Here is a 21,246-nt window from a genome sequence, read left to right on the forward strand (position 1 = left end):
CGAGGCAAAGCGATCTTCAAAACTACATCGCCAGGTGGTTTTCTGATCCGGTTTGAAAGATCGCTTCCAAGACTGCTTCTACCGTTTTCATTACATGTTAAACTATTTTCCACTAAACTAGTTTAGTTGTAGGACAGTAGTGAGAATGGTGTCCTATGCTAAAACCAGTTTAACGAGACCAAGTGATCTTCAAAATTACATCGCGTGGTGGTGTTCTGAACAAGTTTGGCATATCGCTTCCAGGAACGCTTCGACTGTTCTTTTATGACGGTAGTGAGAACGGTGTCTAAAGTCCCAGTTGCCCACTGTGGTAAGGCATGCATTGCTTCAATCTTCAGTGAATTCCAGCTATGGTAACCACCACTGAGTGAATTGCAACAAAATCCAACAAATGGCCATTCAACTTCAGGTGTGCAAGTGTGCATGAATATTGTACAATTATGAGCAAAGCGATTCTGGAAGAAAAAAAATTGCTCAAATAACATATTCTAGTGCTAGTCTTTTTTTCTCTCTCTCTTGAGCAGCTCTAAAACATTTGCCCATGTGTGCCTTTTTGTGTCGCAGATCAGCATGTTTGGGTTTCAGCATCTATAGATTTTATATTCACAAATGTTTTAATAGTTTTTATGTATATATGATATGTGTCAAAGCTTGCTACAATGTAGATTTAGAACAAGATACTTTGTTTTTATTGACTCTTGAAATTGTTTACTACAATTACCAAGTTCAATTTTGGTGTACAGGATCATATGTAGGCCCTATGTAGTTTCTCTAATAAATAGATTGAATTAATTTCGATATCAAAATTGTGATATCAAATATCAAAGAAAATATTCAATACTACCTGCTGACCTAACAATAATTTTCTAAATTTCTTTTCAGTTCTTTTTACTGATGGATTAATATCATAAATATGTTCCTGTCAAGGCAACAGTTACATAAATGTACATTCCTACTTCCTTGGCAATAAAGCTTATTGAGTTACATTACTATATGGAATAAGAAACTTGATGAAATTTGAAAATACTCTCTTTTTGCATTCGATTTTTAATGAAATTTGGATTGTTATGCTTGATTGCTCCTCCCCTTTCCATGCAGACCAATATATTGAAATGCACTGTAGTCTAGGCTCTGGGTATAGATATAGAGAGCTCTTTGATATTGAGTATCATTACCAAATATAATGTAAGTTTCCACAGAGTTTTCTCATTTTGAGGTATTCCTTCATTTTTCATATCCAGGAACCGCAATGTTCGCAAGACTCTTTCAGAAACGCATTCTGCAACTGTCCACTCGATTACAGAGCACCAACTCCAAACTGTTGCTGCTAACCCAGGCCCAGCAGACCTCGCCATGCACAGCCATTCTAACTTCACAACCTACCTGCGGATACTACTTGTGGCAGCAATCCCCGCACTGTCAACCACAAGCAAGTGGCTGTAACTTACCTACCTACGGCTTCCACTCGATAGTTGGAACCAGGTACATGCAGGAAGACCCCTTGGCTACATCAGCTACAGAAGGCAGTTCTGGTATCCCTGACCCTTCTCTTGGAGGACTCTCTTTGGAGGATACCAGTACTGCAAGTGCTGAGGAAGCAGTGGAGGACAAGGAGGTCTTGTTTGAAGATGAGAGTGAAAGGTATCTTAAGATTTCATCTAATGCTTTCTCAACTCGTACCTTATTTTTCTTTTGTATCTGCCCACAATCTCTTCCTTTATTAGTCTATCTCTATCAAGATGCTCGTTCCATTGCCTACCCAGGCCTTTCTCTGAAGTTTTTACTTGTGCTATGAGAGTAAAAGATGGCAATAATGATATCCAACATTTATTTTGTGCTTTTTGCATAATGCACTGAAGCACTTCAGTTTATTATAATGATAATAAGATTTTATATAGCACATTTTATCTAGAAATAATTTATTCTGGGTTACGATATTATTACAGCCCCAGCTTTGATAGCTGCCTGAAGCTGCCATTTACAGTGCTGTGCATTTAAAGAAATAAAGCACTAGATACTCATTCAGCTCACCTGGGTTGAGTGCAGCACAATGTGGATCAATTTCTTGCTGAGGGAAATTTTGTTGGGGAGGCTGGGATTTTACCCTCTCTTTAAAAGTCTGGAGACTTATCCACTGGGCCACAGTGCCCTACAAAGCTACATTCATCGGACTCTATCACAGTTACATGTACACGGACCTAAGAGATAGACTTTGAAACAGTGGGGGGAGGGGGCATATCCCAGCCATGGTGTGATTTTCTTGAGCAAGAACTTGAACCACATTGTGCTGCATTCAACCCAGGTGAGGTTAATGGCTACCTGTTTAGGATTTAGGACTAGCCTAACCACCCATAATTGGTGATATAGCTGCTGATGAAACTAGCAGAGTGACAATATACAGTGCGTATCAAAAAAAAGTTTACACTTTGAAAAAGCCTTGGGAATTATAGAATATACAATATGTGGGTAATTTTTTCACATATAATCTTGGGTTTGGGTCTCATTTATCTAATGAAAGTAAAAGTTTTGACGCAATGTTACACTTGAGTGAGCACTGTCCATCTTTGTAAAGCTCGCAGAAATCTGTTTGTGCAGAAATGCTTGTTTTCACGCTGTGTCAAGGGGGAAATGGTGAAATCAAACTTTCCCTGCTAAACATTTCTCATACATCTCCCTTGCACTTTAAGTCAATTGAAATAAAAGGGATACATTCGAGCATTTTGCAACCATTTTGCCACCCAAATTGAAATTTCAGCACTTGGTAAGTTTTACAAGCCTTACACTTTTTGTGCCAGCTGGATCTGAGGACATAACTGAATCTGAACAAAAGTTTATATCAGACATCTCCAGCATTTTGTCACTAAGTTTTTATCATTTAAAGTGGGTTTACATTTCATTTTTCACTTAATACTTGTTTCTCCACACTTTTCCCAAGCTTGACAATGATTAACAAAATGAAAATCAAGCCTAAGCCATTTCATGTAAATCACAGCTCAGTGTAAAGCAAATATCGTCGCGATGGCCTCGGTGTGTGGGGAGTGGGGAGGGGTGAAATGCACTTTTTGAAGTGGTTTGGGCAAAGAAACGAGTCAAGAAAGGTAAAAGATATCTTCAAATCAGTTAAACTAGCTAAATTCCACGTGTTCTTCATGATTAAGGTTTACTTTTATTCGCATAACTATTTCAAAGTTCTGCGCAAATTATTTTTCACTAACTTTTCAAAAGTAAGTGGTGCTCACTCAAGCAGAAATATTTTTGACAGTTATATCGTCATTTGCTTAAATGGATCTGTACCAATGTTAAAATGTGGAAAAATCTTCAGGATATTACAAATGTATAATTTTACAGAATTTTTTCAAAGTGTAAACTTTTTTTTGATACGCACTGTAGTTTCAATCTGTAAAGCAGAAACAAACCCTTTTTCAATAGTTTCAGGCTTTTTCCTCTTCCTTTCAAAGATGTCTCTTTTAAATTTCAATATTTTGTTTTATTTATTATTATTCTACTTTTCTTCTTTTCCTTTCAAAGATGTCTATCTTACAGGTATTTCCATTTTTTGTGTGTGTGTGTGCAAAGTCTGTGGTAAGCAAGTAATACCCACTGCTCTTGAAAGCTGACACCTATCGGACTTACGATTCACCAGACTTTCCCAAGGAATATTACTGGATAGTACAGATTCCTTTTTTGATCCATCCTCTATTGGAAACAGTCGATCCTGGTACAAAGTCTATAGGAATTACAGAATTCAATATTCAACAGCAGGGTGCTACATAAGCACTTGCCCGATTGCCCGGGGCAAGCAAAAGTTAGAGTCGGGCAAGTGTTTTGAAGTAAAGACCAAAAGTACTTGCCTGGATTGGGCAAGCAAAATTCTAACAGTAGAATGACCAAAATTAGGGTCGATATGATATGATATTGACCCTAACTTTGGTCATAACAATAACAAGGCAGATCAGTTCTTGTCAAAAGAGAGAAAAAGGGCAATGGTCATATAAAACAGCAATACTTTCTTTTGAAGAGATAAAACTTTTTTCAAGGATTTTTTTCGGGCAAGTGAAATAGATTTTCGGGCAATTATATTTTACCTAGTTAAAAATTTACTTGCCCGACTGGGCAAGTGCTTCTATAAAGTTATGTAGCACCCTGCAACAGATTAAATGGCTCTATCTCAATGCCCACAATATGTGACGCTTCTGGATGCTTCACCAGAGTGTGTAAGCTTCCCCAGGAATATTACTGGATAGTTTTCTTTTTGACCCATCCTCCATTGGAAACACTTGACCCTGATACAAAGTCTTTGGGAATTACAGAATTCAATAGTAATCAGATTGAATGGTTGTATCTTGATGCCCACAATTTGGGACGCTTCTGGACGATACACCAGAGTGTGTATAAAGTTTCCCCAAAAAATATTACTGGGTACATGTAGTTCAGCTTCCTTTCTTGACCCATTGTCTTTTGGAACCAATTGATCCTGATCCATTGCCTAAATGAATTACAGAATTCAATAGTCAACAGGTTAATATATATAGTTTTATCTCAATGCCAACAATTATGGATGCTTTGACTTTAAAGATTCACTGAAGTATGAAATTTTCCCAAGAAACGCTATTGGATACTTCAAGGGCCCATTTCATAAAGGACTTGAAATTGTAACTTTGCTGTTATGGCAACTACCATGGAAACCTTGATTCTGATTGGCTGCTGAGCCCTTTTGCCATGGTAGCTGCTATTATGGCAAAGTTACAACAGTTGCTAGTCCTTTATGAAACAGGGCCCAGATTTCTCTTTTAAACCCATTGCCTGTTGGAACCAGTCGATCCTGGTACAAAGCCACAGAATTCAATAATCAACTAGTTAATATTGGCCTGTATCGCAATTCCCACAATTCTGGATGCTGTTGACTGTAAAGATCCACCAGAGTGTGTAAGTTTCCGAAAGAATATTACTGGATATTTTCACATTTCTTTTTTATACCATCATCTGAATCAGTTGATCCTTGTACGAAGCATTGGGGAATTACAGAATTCAATAGAAACAGGTAATATATATCAATGAACGTAATATTGTATTGTTTTTTGTGAATAATTATTTTATAGTAGTTTTCAAAGTAAAGCACTGCTGCCACATTGAATCGCGTGATACAAGGTGAGACCGCCAGAGGCATTCCACTTGTTTTTTGTTTACTACTATTTCACTTTTCCTTTCAAATATGTCATTCTTACAGGTATTTCCATTTTTTTTTTGCAAAGTCTGGGGTAAGCAAGTAATATCCACTCCTCTTGAAAGCTGACACCTATCTGACATAAGATTCACCAGAGTTTCCCCAAGGAATATTACTGGATAGTTCAGATTCCTTTCTTGACCCACTGTCTATTGAAACCAGTGACATAATTATAGAAACTTCTGACTGGAAATGTGAAACATGATATCACAGGTATTAAACAAGGTGGGTGGTATTCTCATTTAAATTAACGAAATAAAGGATTTCAGTCCTCATTTGCATATAGTGCTGTGTATCTTCAGCATTCATGAAAAAGAAACCTCCAGTCAATTCCCATTCAGAATATTTTGGAGGAAACCAACCAAGTAGGCCTACCAAAAATTCATGAAAGATACATTGTATACTCATAATTTCTTTTTCATCTCATTTGAGAGCAAAGTCATTTTGTTTTTGACAAATATTCACTGTGTTATTTTATAAATAAATGTATGTTTGGTGAATGAGTTTGCAATAACATGTAACACTGACTAAACATGTTTTTTAAGTCACCTGAGGATATACTTTTAAAACCAGTGCTTTGAGAACATCGACCTTATCCAGCTGATTATGTATATTAATTTAAAGTGCTGAAGTAAGTCCTGGAACAGGTGTTTAGACTCTAGTTGATGTAATTTTTCCACCACAATTTTCTACCTTAGCATTGAATGTGAGCACATGGCAGGGAGAGCATTTCGTCATTGGAGCACACTGAACCTGAAAACTATCACGTATATTTAGCGTTCATCAGTGGGCGGTCCTTCCTTTCTCAGAAATCTGACATGAATTTATTATTTCCTGTCTATTTTTATAACTTTAGCTCCTTTTTTCTGTAATTGACTGTTCTCGGCGAATAGGCACAGTACCTGCTGTTCCATCTCGAACACCCAAGTAACGCTCTGGTTTGGCGGGTTTTTTTTTCTTTTGTATTGTGTGGAATGTTCTCCGCGTCATTGGATCGTTCAAATTAGCTTTGATATGTTAAGGCATTTCTCATAGTAGCATTAGCATGTGTTGTGTTGTGGAGTGTGTGCTAGAGAAACAGGCGGGACCATTGTCAAAGCTTAAAGTTTTCTGCAGGAACCTCTCTTTTGGCCCCCGTGACCCTTCCCTGGTAGGTCCATAGAGGAGGTCGACCCCCGAGGTCATAGTCTTTCAGTTCCTCTGTTTCTGCCAGTCTGCTATACCCATGTAAGTTTAGGGGGAGTTTTCTGCTTGTGCCATGTGAATTCACAAACATTCCACATTTCCACGCTTTTCAAAGGGGGTGATTCAACTTGTTTGAATAATTGATCAATTTAGAAATTCAGTACTCTTATTCACTTTAAAAATAAGAAAGGAAAATAGGAAACTACAGGTGAATTTTTTGAGGTCATATTTTAATAGTAGGGACCAGAAAAATTGGTTCAATTTTGATATTAGAATTTGGACGAAGAAAAAGTAAAAGAATACCACATGGTTTGAACAATCTTGTTTGAAGAATTACTTCGACTTCAGATGATTAATCGACTTGACTTATTCAGACTTAGCTGTGATTCACATTTCAATTGTATTTTATAATATTCTGCTTAATCCTGTTTCGATAAATGCTATCTATCTAGATGGGTGTCTCATAAAGCTGTTTGTAAGTTATTAATGACTTTATGCACAACTTGTGGCTTTCTTGTGCCCAAGTGTAGATGACTAAGAAGCTTCCAGGATGATCCGGGTGGGTGTTTCATAAAGCTGTTCTGCTAAATGGTGTATTCATATGTAGCTGACTACTGTGTAGCAACTGAGAACTGATAACTTTAAGAACAGCTTTATGAAGCATCCACCTGTTGTGTGTAAAGTCATGTGTAACTTTAATAATAACAAACACTTTCATGAAACTCCCATTGGAACAGTTTTACCCCCTCATCCTGTTCTACAATGTACGGTACTTACCATACAAGATAGGTTTGTAGCTTGAAAATTGACTTTTCTGGATAAAATCCCTACCTTAAAATAAACCTCGAAGACTGCTGTAGTTACAAGAATGTGACTTTCAGCTCAATACAACTTTTTTTCAATTATATTGAATATGAAAGATGTTAATGTAAACCTTTGTGACTATTCATTGAAAGAGATGAAGATTGATTTGGTTTAGATTTGTAAAATAAAAATATAAATCTTTGTGACTAAAAATTGAAAGTGATGAATATTGAGTTAGACACTATAAAAAGATGTGGGAGTGTTGGGTTGATAGCATGGCTCCAAACAGGAAGGTGATTAGATAGTAGCCAGAATTAGCAATGATGTAATATGAGGAGGTGGTTGTATTATCTACCTTTTTTTTCATCAGATTGAGTAATATCAATTTTATCAATGAAGTTTGTTTGCCTAGTAATAGCAGGAGATAAACGATAACCACAAGACTGATAAAAAGAGACAAATGACATGTGTGGGCATTCTGTGATCATGGCTGTTCAGATACATGGAGGTAATATTTTTGTTCAATTTTAGATTATTGAAGTACATGTACGTGGGCCAGAGGCTCCATATTATTGTGCTCTTTTGTATAATGCAGAAAAGTGAACAAATACTAGTTCCCCCCACCTCTTGTATGATGTCCTTTTTTGCTTGCAAATATTTTTTAATCAGGTAGGCCTAATTATGAATTCCAGAATAATCAAAGTTTCAGGTTAGTCTTGATAGGCATTCGCATTGGTGATCACAATGTAGGTTTCCAATCAACTTCAACAACATGGGCAGAAAGAATCTCTAGAGATAGATGATTAATTGCTTCTTGTAGAAAGCAAATAGTTCGCCAAGTAATTTGGAGAATAATCATTGTTCTTTGTCATAAGAAAGGAATAATTATCTGATTATCTATCAAAGGACAAGTCCAACGAGCCAGTTACATCCAAATGAGAGAGTTGATGACATCACTCACTCACTATTTCTTTTGTATTTTATTATATGAAATATGAAATATTTTAATTTTTTGGTCATTGTCATGTGAAACGAAGTTTCATTCCTCCCTGAACACGTGGAATTCCATTATTTTAACATTTTGTGATTCAGGCAAGGAGGTCCTAATCGTCAAATTCGTAAAAATTGAAATATTGTTTAATTCAAACAATAAAAAACAAAAGGAATAGTGAGTGGGTGACATCATCGACTCTCTCATTTCATATAACTATTTTGTTGAAAATAAGCGAAACTTTGAAATGTCATAACTTTCTTATTTTATATCCAATTTTGATGAAATTTTTAGCATTGTGCTTGTCTGATTTTTCTCTATTGATTCAAATCAATATTTTTCTGAGGTGGACTTGACCTTGAAACTAATGTTTAGTTTGGGTTTCTCAGCACCTTCCAGTAATACATGAACTCGGTTGACACATAGATTTCATTCTTCTATAACTTTGGCTCGATCAAACTACATACCTGTACATGTATAATGATACAGATGAATGACATTCATCTGTATAAAGGACTTTCAAATGAATACAAATTTTATTTCAGGATTTGCATTACAATTGTTCAACCAAAATTTGTATATACATTGTAGGCCTATATTATTGGGCTAGATAGAAGACTTTGGTATGCCTAATCTGTTGTGTCGGTATGTAGGGGTCAGCGAGATCATGGTTTGAATGGAGCTGTGGCCCCTTTGGGGGGAAAGTTCGGAATGGCTTGTTTGAAGTTCAGTGTTTACCTAAAATCATATCTAAATATGGCGAATTTTGACAAGATGGAGTTTAAGATTTACTTGGAATGAACATTATCATTTGTTTCATGCATTGTACATCCTCTCTTAAAATGTGGTTGATATGCTCTTTGCTCGTCGGTAAATATCATTCGCGAAGCTTTGACATTCTTTGCATTCAGAAATTCAGGTTTTTACGTAAAATTCATTTTTGGGAAGATGCTTTCAGATGACCAATCTGTTTTACATTTTACAGTCATTTTTTGAGAGATCAAAGGGGAAATTAATCTCCTTATACTCTTGAGATAGCCAACAATTATTTTATCAAAATTGGTTATTGAAAGTTTTGCTTACCGGGTAATTTCACAAAAGGGTAAAATGCACAGCCTAGTATATCCCCATTGTAATTTGAATTAAAAAAAGTTTGATTCCTCCCTAAAAATATGGCATTGCCATTTAACCTAGTGTGATTTTTATGAAAAGTTTCCTACTAGCAAATCAACAAAAGTTGAACAATTCTATATAATTAATAGTTTTCATACAATAAAATAACAAACGATAGTTAGGAGTGATATCATCGACTCTCTCATGAGCATATCACTGTGTTGTGCACATAAATGTTTGTGAAAAATGAGAAAATATTTAAAATGTCTTAACTTTCTATGTTATTTATCAGGTAAGAATTAAATTGTCAGTGTTTGATTTTCCTCTTTTTAATCAAATCAAGTTTTAGGTCGGTTGGACTCCCTTTCAAAACTACAAAATCATCAACACTTGTTTTGCATTAACAGAAGATAAGAGAATGTTTCCTAATAAGAGTATAAAATTACTTAGTAATGTTGAGTATTGATTATTATTCAGTGGCATACAGATGGAAAGGGGGCCTTGGGGCGCTTGCCCCCACCCCCCTAATTTTTTTTTTAAATCACGACCAAGAAAGAAAAAAAGAGAAAAGGAAAGAGAGAAGGGTGAAAGAGGATAACTTCAGAATATTATGTCAAAATCTACCACAAAATTTGATTTTTGTAATAAATTTTTGCAGAATTTGTAACATCTTGCCCCTCAAATTTTTTGGCTCATTACTATTTAATGTTATTATTATTATTCATAGTAGTATTATTATCACAATTATTTTCAATCATACATGTATATCAATGAGACCTTTAGAAATTCTTTCTTGTCAGTTTATCTCCCAGATTCTATTTAAGGGGAAGTTTACCCTGACAAAAAGTTTATTGTAAAAATAGCAGAAAAAATAATAAAAAATATTGCCGAAGGTTTGAGAAAAATTCATCAAATAATTAAAGAGTTATTAGAATTTCAATTATTTGATTTGTGACGTCATATGCGAGCAGCATTCATACATAGCGAATGGTAAAAAATCAAATAAATGTCATTTTCTTAGAAAATTGAAAATGGTTTTCACTGTACCTTTTGTATATCAATATACAAATCATTTCACACCCGACCATGAATAGAAAACAAAATTGAGTCATCAGGAACCATACAAAATTTGAAATTCAGGCATTTTATATTACGTAACACATGGGGCAGCTGCTCGTCTATGACGTCACAAATCCAAAACTTTGAACTCTAATAACTTTCTTACGTTTTAACTGATTTTCCTGAAACCTTCACCAATATTTTTTACTATTTTTTCTGTTATTTTTACATCAAAGTTTTCTTCAGGGTGAACTTCCCATTTAATTAAGGAGTGAACCCAAACCCCAGCACCCCCCCCCCCCCCTCACCTTCACCCTTGCTTTGCCCTTGAATTATCTGATATTCTTTATAGCTGGCTGGTATCCCATATAGAACCAAAGGGCAGCTTTAATTGCAGCAGGAAGGGTTCTTGTTTGCTCTCTAAAGGTCAGCATGGCCGGAAGATAAACAAACTTGAAGTAGAGCAATTTTTATGTTGTTTGATGATCTATCAAACTGATGCCTTTCTTAAACATGGGGCTTGTAGCACAAAGCTTTATTAGCAATTGATCGTATAAGTGATTTGTATGCTTGATTGTGATTATTGATCATTGTAATCAAGCCTCTTAAAGGGGAAGTTCACTCTGACAAAAAGTTTATTGTAAAAATAGCAGAAAAAATAATATAAAATATTGCCGAAGGTTTGAGAAAAATTCATCAAATAATTAAAAAGTTATTAGAATTTCAATTATTTGATTTGTGACGTCATATGCGAGCAGCATTCCTACATAGCGAATGGTAAAAAATCAACGAAATGTCATTTTCTCAGAAAATTGAAAATGGTTTTCACTGTAACTTTTGTATATCAATAGACAAATCGTTTCACACCCGATCATAAAAAGAAAACAAAATTAAGTCATCAGGAACCATACAAAATTTGAAATTCATACATTTTATATTACATAACACATGGGGCAGCTGCTCGTTTATGACGTCACAAATCCAAAACTTTGAACTCTAATAACTTTCTTACTCTTTAACGGATTTTCCTCAAACCTTCACCAATATTTTTCAATATTTTTTCTGCTATTTTTACAACAAAGTTTTTATCAGGGTGAACTTCCCCTTTAAGGGGCCTGTTTCATGGAACTGATTAATATTCAAATTTCTAAAAGCAGTTAAAATCTACTGAAATCCTTCTGTCTGATTGGCTGAGGGTAAATTTGTTACAGATATTGGGCATTTGTCACTAAAACAAGTCTTTATGCAATGGCATTTACATGTATATCTAAATGGTGAATATGATATCTTTTTTTTTTTTTTTGGTTCTCGAGCCTGCAACTTCCCATTTGTCTCTCATTCCCTCTCGTAAAATGAATACTTTAGATTAAAACTGATAGTGATACACCTGCAAATTTGAAGTTTGATGTACAGACTGTACTGTACTTTGCTTTATCAGTGACTGTGGATGTAGGGAAATGGTAGTACGAGTAGGAATTTGTCTAAAAATGAAATTAAAACAAATATTACGTCAGGACATTGGTGGGCTTCAAGGTACTTACGAGTGTTTTGGTTCAATGTTCATTTGGCTCCATCTCAAGAATCAATGGAAATTTTTATCATTCCTTGATTATTTGCCCAGTGTCAAACGAAAAGTTTGCAATGATAACGAGAGTCGGGGACATATTAAGATAAAGGTGTGTGTGTGTGCTATACAAATATTTAGGCTCTTGTGGGGGTAGTATGGTGTGGTTAAAAGGAGCGATTCTTATCTCAGTCACAAGATATAGAAGAGGAAGTAGGTGTTTATTCTTTCATTTTTTAGATTTGAAATTAAAGTTATAGAAATACCAGTTATGGTAATAATCTAAAAATTAGTTTGAACTGAAATCCAATGAAATGACCACCCAAATGTTTGTATAACTCAGAAATATGTGCAATAATTCAGGTAATGTGAAGTTGCTGAAAAATGGACTACCATAAATACAATGTATGGTATGTCCTGTCTTTTCCATGCAATAATGATACACTGTCCCACATGTGCATATCTGTGTTTATGATCTTCAATATGATAATTCTCCTGCTTATATTTCTTGTTTCTGGAAATTCCACCTTGGCTGGGATCAGAACCCGTGGCCCTCTGTTTCAAAGTCAGGAGACTAATGCATTGGGCCACAACACTATGCTTTCAATAGTTTACTTTATTTTATATAGGCCTATATTGTAAATATCAGTCTCTGTTTCCCAGCCATATATGGGTTATCGTAGACAACAACCGGTACGTAGCATCTGGCTACACCCATGGGATACTCATACCTCTTAATAATGCAGGTCATTAATTTTGTTTTTCTTCCTAATGACTCTCTATTTTTTATTATCCTTGTTAAGATCTGTGAAGATGATTAGCTCATTTAATAATCCCAATTTACAAATGTAGCTGCAGATCTCACAAATGACTGTATTTTATATGAAATTTAAAAACAATGTTTTTTGTATTTTTTCCATCTATTTTGTTCAATTGCTCTTCTGTTTACTTTTATTATATATGATTTCTTCAAGATGCACATTGTTCTAGCTCGAAAGTTACATGTACCATTGGCTTCTTTGGAATTATTTTTTTCAATTTGGGAATTATTTGACTTATTCTCCATTAATACTTGAATGATTTTGTTGAACACACCTTTTTTTATTACTTTGTGAGGACATATGTGCCCCGTTGCATAGAAATTACTAATATGGTAGCTTTGCCATCAAATGTTAATACTTTCATTAAATAGTTGATCTTGATTGGGTGTTGTGCATTGTCACCAATGGTAGTTGTAAGTGGATGGCAAAGTTAAAGAACTTGAATTGAGCTAAACACTCAAAGGGATATTCCAGGTTACAGAGTTTAAAATTCAATAGCAAAATGTTGAAAATGTCATTATCAACTTCATCTGTTGAAAAATAATGAAGCAATGTAAGTTAAGCAATATTTTGTTGATACAGAGGGCTGATATTCCTGATAATATCATGTCCCCTCTTTCCTTCTTTTATAAGAAATACAAATCATTTCATATTTTTCGTACAATATGTGCATAAACATGTATCCCTTACAACAAAATCGGTTTCAGCAATGTATAATTTATTAAAAGTTTGACCGTGTAAACCTTCAACAAATAGCACGAGAGATTGATACAATTTGTAGTAGAATCACCAAAGTGCTGCTCTAGTTTGCTTCATGCATGATAGATGCTATTTGAAAGATAGATTAAGTTGTACATGTATGAAAATTAAACTTTCAGATATGGCTGAGTGCAAATGATACTCTTAAATTCATTGTATGTTTTGTTTGAAATTCTTTTTTCGAAGTTTAATTGTTTGATCGTGATCTAGATTCTTCAGTCACACATGCCTTATCAAAAAGGACCGACCCATTGTGCAGCGTGGGTCTCGCTCTGATGCTTGGCAAATACATGCATAGGTCCCTGCTTGGCCAGGAGGGCTGACCACCCCCCTCTTAAAAGTGGAAGAGTTCAGTGTCATTTAGGAGGGAAGGAAAAAAGCAATTGAGAGCCTTTGCTCTCTGTCAAGTTTGTTATTCATAGTAGTTGTAGCTCACCCACCCCGCAGAATATATATTCGCCGCAGTTCTTTATTTGCCTGTGTGCTCAGTGGTGGAGAAAGATATTGAACTTGACTGTCCCACTCATACTTTTTTGCTTCAAAAGAAGCGATGAAGATCAAAATGAAAATTGATTTTCTCTTAGATGTTTTGGAAAAGGATGTCATCTTGGAGCACTGCCCGTTCATATTTTATCCCAGATTGGACCTTTGAGTCCCAGTGAAACTGGCCATGTTTTGGAAAGCGTTTCGGGAGGGATGATGGCGGGGTGGATGTTGGTCGTTTGCTGCGACCGGAGGAAAGACGAAAAGGAGAATAACGGAGGTAAGGGGCCCATTTGTGAATGTTTGTGTCGTCATGTCCTATGTAGTTATGATGTCCTTTTTTGGAAAAGAATTACTGGAGGTATTGCCGAGCATTGCTTTTATGGTAGGCTGATGTTGCCATCGTTTTTATCTTGAGGCAGTTGAGCTCTCTGTCAGCATAGTTCTGTGGATCTAATGGTTTTCTTCTCGTACATCTTTTACTCCTGGAATATACTCATTCAAAGTTTGATTGCGTCCAGAGAGAGATTTTGTTGGAAAATAACCAGTATTGTAAAGGCAAGCACTCAAATTTGCAATTCTTTATTGATTTTAGAATAAGTTATGCAGTTAATTTTGTTCTTCCTCTCCTTGACTTTTCTGTTCTTTCAATAAGTTTTAACTTGGTAAACATGAAATAATATAGATCCGTGAAAGCTTTGTATATTCCTTACATTTTCAAATGCAGCATGCAAACATTTAGAGAAGCATTGCTGTTGTGATGTAATTTTTTTGTGGGGGAGAAAATGAAAGACACAGAAGAGGATATTCAACATACCTGTAGATTCCCTTCAGTAAAGATGTTTCTACCAATTAAGTCTAGAGAATTATAGACATTTTATCATGTTTGTATTGCATTATTAAAGTTTTGAATATGAAAAGAAACAGCTTTAATTATGTGTTTAGGCCTACCTTTCTGTCTTCTAGAAGTACATGTAGCTGTAGGATGGATTGTTGGGTGTGAGCTTAAAGAATCAAAGCCTTTGATACTTGGATATGACATGACTATAAGTATCAATTATTAAGTAAAGATTTAGTTTGTTTACATCAAATAGTCTAATGTACAGTTTGTAAGACACCTTGCTTTAAATTAAAACTTGTTTTATTTCTCCTGAGAGAAACTTTGAGAATTCACCCAGGCCAGGGCATTGAAGATGACACAGGACTGAAAGAGAATGTAGGGGATTGGGATTATTATTAAAAGAGAAGATACTTATACATAAATAGGAGAGCAGAAGAGAAAAATAGATAACCAGCAAATTGGGAGGATGCGATATGCACGGATTGGTAGGCAGTAGCAGAGAGAGGGAGAGAGAGAAGGAGAAGAGACTCGGTTACGGAGACTCGAGAGAAATGGAGGCAGAGTGGCTTACGTGCCAGCTTCCGATTTCCCAAACCACAAAAGACCAGGCCATCCCCAAACCTTGGCAGAAACCTCACGTGTGTTTTGCCCGCATGGTGTTTGGTGCGGGCAGTGGTGGTGTTGGTGGTGGTGGCAGTGTATCCCCCTCATTGTTCCCCATCAGGATAGCGTACCCTGCCACCAGGTCTGGGCAGAACAAAGGAAAGGATGATAGATGCTTCTGAAGGCACCCCCGCTGAGTGATGAGCCCTTGTCCTTGCTCCTATTTTCCATACCTTTTTTTTTTTTATTCATCAGAGATATCAAAAGCTATAGGCCTATACCCATCCCACCATCTGCACCTCATAAGACAATGCTCTTGAAAAAAAACTGTATTATTCTTTGACATCTTCGCCTGTTTTCTCTTGGAAGCACAGCTGCAAATGTTGTTTCTGTTCCATGTATGCATCTTTAGGGGAAGAAATAATAACTTTCTGATATTGTACAGGTTTCTTGATATAAATCATGGACCTACCAGCAAGTGTGAAAGAAAGGTGTGGGCATTAGAATTCTCTTTGTGTTAGTATTGTACTTGAAAACATATCTATTTCATTACTCTTTTATGTAGGACTTTTTCAGTCCCCCTCCCCCAAGTCACTCTCCCCTCTCTTCAATCCCTTTGTTTCTCTCTGGGTCCTGTCTTGTCTTATATTACACTTGTTATAGTTATAATAACAAATGCACCATATAAACATGTATATATATATAACAAGTACGACCAGTCAATCAAATTTCAGTAACTTTAAACCATTTTGCAAATTTGTTATTATTTTAACAAATTTTATGAAATAGGCCCCTGATCTCTCATTATTTTATTTTTTATTTTATTTCATTCTATCTTTTCTATTCTCGAATAATCTTGCATAATATACTATTGATAAATAACTTGGCCATTGACATTACTCAGTTATATCATATGGTTATATGAGTAAGGTAGTTATTGGGGGATTTGCAATTGCCTCATGGTAAACATGCTTACATAATTGATCTGTTGATGTTGTTGTGATTGTTGAACTCTGTTCTTTGGTAAAGGGGAGTAAGTACTATTTAAGGTTAACTTTACTTTTTTAAGATCTCCACCTGTACATGAAGAAGAGTAGCATCTAATTGATGTTGCATTCCAGCATAATTTGATATGGAAATGTTATATGATATAAGTTGTCCCGAAAAATGCACTAACAGTGTGTAATGTACTTTCTTCAATAAAAGTGCATGGCACTATTTACTATTATTATATTGAAAATTTTGTACCAACTATTAGTATCCTTGGCTTTGCTTTTAAGTTGAATTTATTGCCTCATATATTGCACCATCATTTTGTCTATAGGAAAAGTTTAAAAATCTTGTTTTTGTAATGAATTATTTTGTCAATGAATTTCTCCTCAAACAAGATTTACCATTACTCTACCAAGAATTTTATTTGTAATAGAGCAATCTTTTATTTGATTTTTTACTTTGTATTTCTTTTTAAATTTTTGTTTTAAATCGTAGGTCTAACAGATTGTAGGGGAGTTCACCTGTCAAGGCCGGTCATGAAATTCTAAATCAGCTGTAAATATACTAATTTGTTTGAAATATTCCATGCTTGTTATTTGAAATACCCCCTTGGGACTCTTGAATTATTTTAATTTTATATTGTTTTTATTGAATATACCGTCACTATGCACTGCCCATGGTAAACCAGGCAAGTAATGCAATTATACAATTAATGTACATGTCTGTTAGACTCCTTTTGCAATATTTAATAATGGAAATGATCTTTTGATTTGTCTTGATTTTATATCCAGAAGAAGTTTCTCCCCCTCATTTCATCATGTCGGTATAATTGGAATATTTATTTAAAATATAACCAACCCACCTACCAGTTATCATAATTGATTAGATTTTATCGCCTAGAAAGTCAGAAATTTGCCCAGCGTGCTCGCTATCGGCCAAGAAATTAACATTTTGGTAAACACCCTAAATTCAATTTTGACAATCAATTTGTTGAGGAGAAGAGTGGCGTAATGAAGAATCCGTCCAACACACGTAAATACGGCAGTTAGAAATTCTAATCAAGCTAGCCCAAGGGCAGAAAAGTTGGAATGAGGGAACGAATGAAGTGTAAATTTGTCTTCTCTTTTTGACTCATCTTTTTTCTACCTTGGATGATGCTTTGATGTTGATGGCTCCGTTTCTTTCTTTCATTAATTCCATCTCTCTGTTTTCACCAATCAGGGAGTGGGAATTAATTAGATCTGACATGTGAAGTGTGACCGTTTACTGAGAAGGGCCTATCTTATTATATTTTGAAGACATATACGTAGCCAAGTCTTTTAACGAGTTAAAGATTTTTTTATTATACTGTTGATGGTTCTTGTAATGGAGGCTTATTAGCGTCCACTAGATACATTTTCTTATCCTTTAATTGGAATAATGCTAAATATTTGGTTGCGTATACATGAATACAATTGAAGACCACCAATGTTTGTTCATGATTCTAGCTGAGAATTTTCTTTTTATAATATATATAGGTGTTTTGAAATGGTAAATTATTTAATCACAAATTTCTAATAATGTAAATTTCTTAACTATCACATTAATGAATTCATAGACTTTTATAAAAGAAAGAAAATATGAATGAACACTAAAACTCAATTGACAACAGCGTGTTGTGTATCATTATCACACAATCAAAATGTAATTATTTTATAATTTATAGGGTGTCCTGTAAAATTGAATGGAAAAAAAGGTTTTTGAAATTATCAAAATACTTTCTTACATGTGAAATACCTATCTACATGTATGTAGATTTTAATTTTTATCCTTAATTTTCAATTTGACACCTTAGTTTAAGACAAATATTACTATTAAATGTGATTTAGTGTAACAATGATTGGGCCTATTGATTTAATTCAGATTTCCCTCAAAAACTTTCTTTTATTTTCCTGAATAAGTCACAAAATCCTTTAGATTTCCAGTTCTTCCAATTGCATCAGTACACTTCAGGAAATTGTAATATAACAGGATATTTGTATCTAATGGCATGACTGCTGTAATTTTGTCCAAATTAACCATTCTTTGCGTTCTCCTACAAAAGCTCGCGTACTGTACCCACAACATTCCTCTCTTCTTAGGTGGAATATTGATTTCCCGCGGATTCTGAAATGTCAATAATATCTCAGAAGCGCTATTTCTGACGTCAGCAGAAAATGGGGGAAAAAGGGTCCTCAGAAAGTTCATTGCACTCGATTGTGCATTAGCTTATTTGAATAGCAAGGGGAGCACGCGGGTAGAAAAAAAGAAATTGACTACAAAAAGAGAGAAAAAATGGAGATACATTGTGCCATTTCTATTTTCGAATGAATAGTATGAAATTGATGACGAGTGACTTGAAAAAGAATTGAAACCTGAAGCAAATAGTTGGTAATCTCTAATATCACTAAGAGCTTTTCCTGGGATAAATTCAACTTTATTCTATTGATAGTCCATCCTATTAACCAGAGATTCTATCGTTTTTTATATCACTCCATTTTTTTTTTTTGGGGGGGGCAGGGCAGAGGCGAATTCAAGGCATTTTTTTTCCATTAGGTATAAACCTGTTGGGTATGAGTCTGCATATGCGTGGGCTGGAGTTTATGGCAAATATGTGTTTAGCAAAATCATTCAGAATTCATTGGGGTAACGAGCAAGTTTCTTTATATTTGATTTAGGATGAAACATTATTAAGTTATGTTGTAGATTTGTTTGTAATTGATCATTCTTTTAAATATGAGGCGGTGGCTTCATTAACACCATCTAGATGCGTACATGTAGGCCCTTTAAGTGTCTGGAAAGGCATGCATGATGCCTTGTTCTGTGGAATAGTAGATTTTTTTAATCACAAATGTCGCATTAGAATTAGATCCCTTATCATATACAGTGGCTCCTTGTCTTTCAATGGATGGCATCATAAAAATATCATAAACTTGAAAAACACAGTATTGCTTTTGATCAAATATCATATCAAGCAATTATTTTGAAGTTCTTTGTTTGAAAGAGTGGTTAGATTTGAATACTACCTTGTAATGTATACCCATGGTAGAAAATGAAAATGCATGCAAGTAATCCCGTTTGTTAATCATTAATTCCATAACTCCATTTATTGTAGTTGGTTGATGGGGGAAGGAGTCCTATTGGAAGAAGGCAGTGCCATGTAAATTCATGAGGAGCTTCTAATTGCCTTTCGACCGTGTATGACCATCACAATCAATCATTCCGTTTTATGTTTACCTCCCAGATCTCTCGAGCTAGCTGTAGAAAGCTCACCAGTCTCCATACCACTCTCTATCAAAATACATTTTAGTCTAAGAACAGACCAATAACTGCTTTACGCTTCTTACGTATATTATTCATGACTTGCATAAGGTCATATATATGGGTGTGTGATAATGTGGTCAAAAGGGTGTGGGAAAGATTTGATATTTCATTAATTTCCAAACTGCATTTTTTATTGAATTGAGCCCAATAATCAGTTAGCCTTGATGAGCAGCCATTATTTCAATTTTTACGGAAGCCAAAATATTTAGAAATGATCATTAGTTTTCACTAGTATGAAATGATGATGTAGGTCATAGAATTTTACAGATTACTTTGTGTATTAAAAGGCCATTCATTGTTGCGGCTAAGCGGAAGTGGATTCTTTACACACGGCTTATTCATGTGGAACTGAATTGCAGGTATGTTATTTTTCAATTAAAAACACTGGTACATGATGATGACTGCACAATTTAACCTTGGACTTGTGTGTACATAGTTCTATGAATACACTGGAATGGTGAAAGGAAACGCAGTTGGGTGCAGTGTTGTTACTGAGAACTAGAGTAGAAACTATTACTGCATTGTTCATTGTATTCTCCACTATTTATCGAGTATCGTCAATATATTCTGAAATGTTTAGGGCAAGGTGGCTTTTCTGTGGGGCACATTACTATATTTTTTTTATACAAAATGAAAAAGTAGCAAAAAAGAGCTTCTGAAATTACCAAGTAAACTGTACAACATAGCAATTGTGCTAAAAAGTAAAGGTAGTCCTAGAAGAAAATAAAAATCACCACCCCCCCTTGAGCCATACATGTACACAGGCCTGCCGGTTATTTAAGGAGAAGGGGAAGTAGATATAATGCCTATTGCTGCCGGATATTTAAGGAGAAGGGGGAGGAAGAAAGAAAGAGACTGAAGAAGGAATAGCACCTCCTAGCTGTAGTTGACCAAGTTCTAGCTCATAGGTCAACTTTCGTCAAGGGCATCATTCAGGTGCTGCGGTCAGAAATTTGATAGGTTTGACCTCACCTGACCCAATTCTTATTGACCATTGATTGACCAGAGACTGACCAGTGACTGTATCACATCCTCTAGCATATTTAGGTCAACCATTTGTGGTCAGTCTGAAGGGTCATCTGTGTGGCTTCAGCACACAAAGAAATTTAATTTTGCACATGGACAACTTGCTCAGTTCTTTAGCATTAATAATGGGTGAGTTTCTGTGTCAGTTGTGATTCCTTATTTCTTTTTCTTCTGGTTTTGTCTGGATATATTCCCAGCATATTCAATTGGATGAAAAGCCAAATCTTTACTCTTGACCATTTTTGTGTTAAACTATAAATTTCCTGCATAGATCAATGGCACTATTTAACCCTATGGAAGTGTGATCAAGAAACAGTATCAAAGCTGAATTTCCTATGCAAATATGATTTTAGGCCTGTAGGTCAAATATAAGAAAGATGTTTCATTTTACTTTTGATTTTCTGGGTTCACAATATGAGCATCTTTCTATCTATAAGC

General features: G+C 35.2%; 1 protein-coding gene across 1 annotated transcript; it reads left to right on the forward strand.

Moving 5' to 3' along the window:
• Positions 1-1,203: 1,203 nt before the first annotated feature.
• LOC121414911 lies at positions 1,204-5,499 on the forward strand. The gene is made up of 2 exons (XM_041607958.1): positions 1,204-1,641; positions 4,993-5,499. Exons 1-2 carry the CDS (start codon positions 1,250-1,252, stop codon positions 4,994-4,996), a joined length of 396 nt encoding a protein of 131 aa, XP_041463892.1. The 5' UTR covers positions 1,204-1,249; the 3' UTR covers positions 4,997-5,499.
• Positions 5,500-21,246: the final 15,747 nt, after the last annotated feature.

This window comes from Lytechinus variegatus, chromosome 5 (assembly GCF_018143015.1).
Source record: "Lytechinus variegatus isolate NC3 chromosome 5, Lvar_3.0, whole genome shotgun sequence".
Classification (NCBI taxonomy): Eukaryota; Metazoa; Echinodermata; class Echinoidea; order Temnopleuroida; family Toxopneustidae; genus Lytechinus; species Lytechinus variegatus.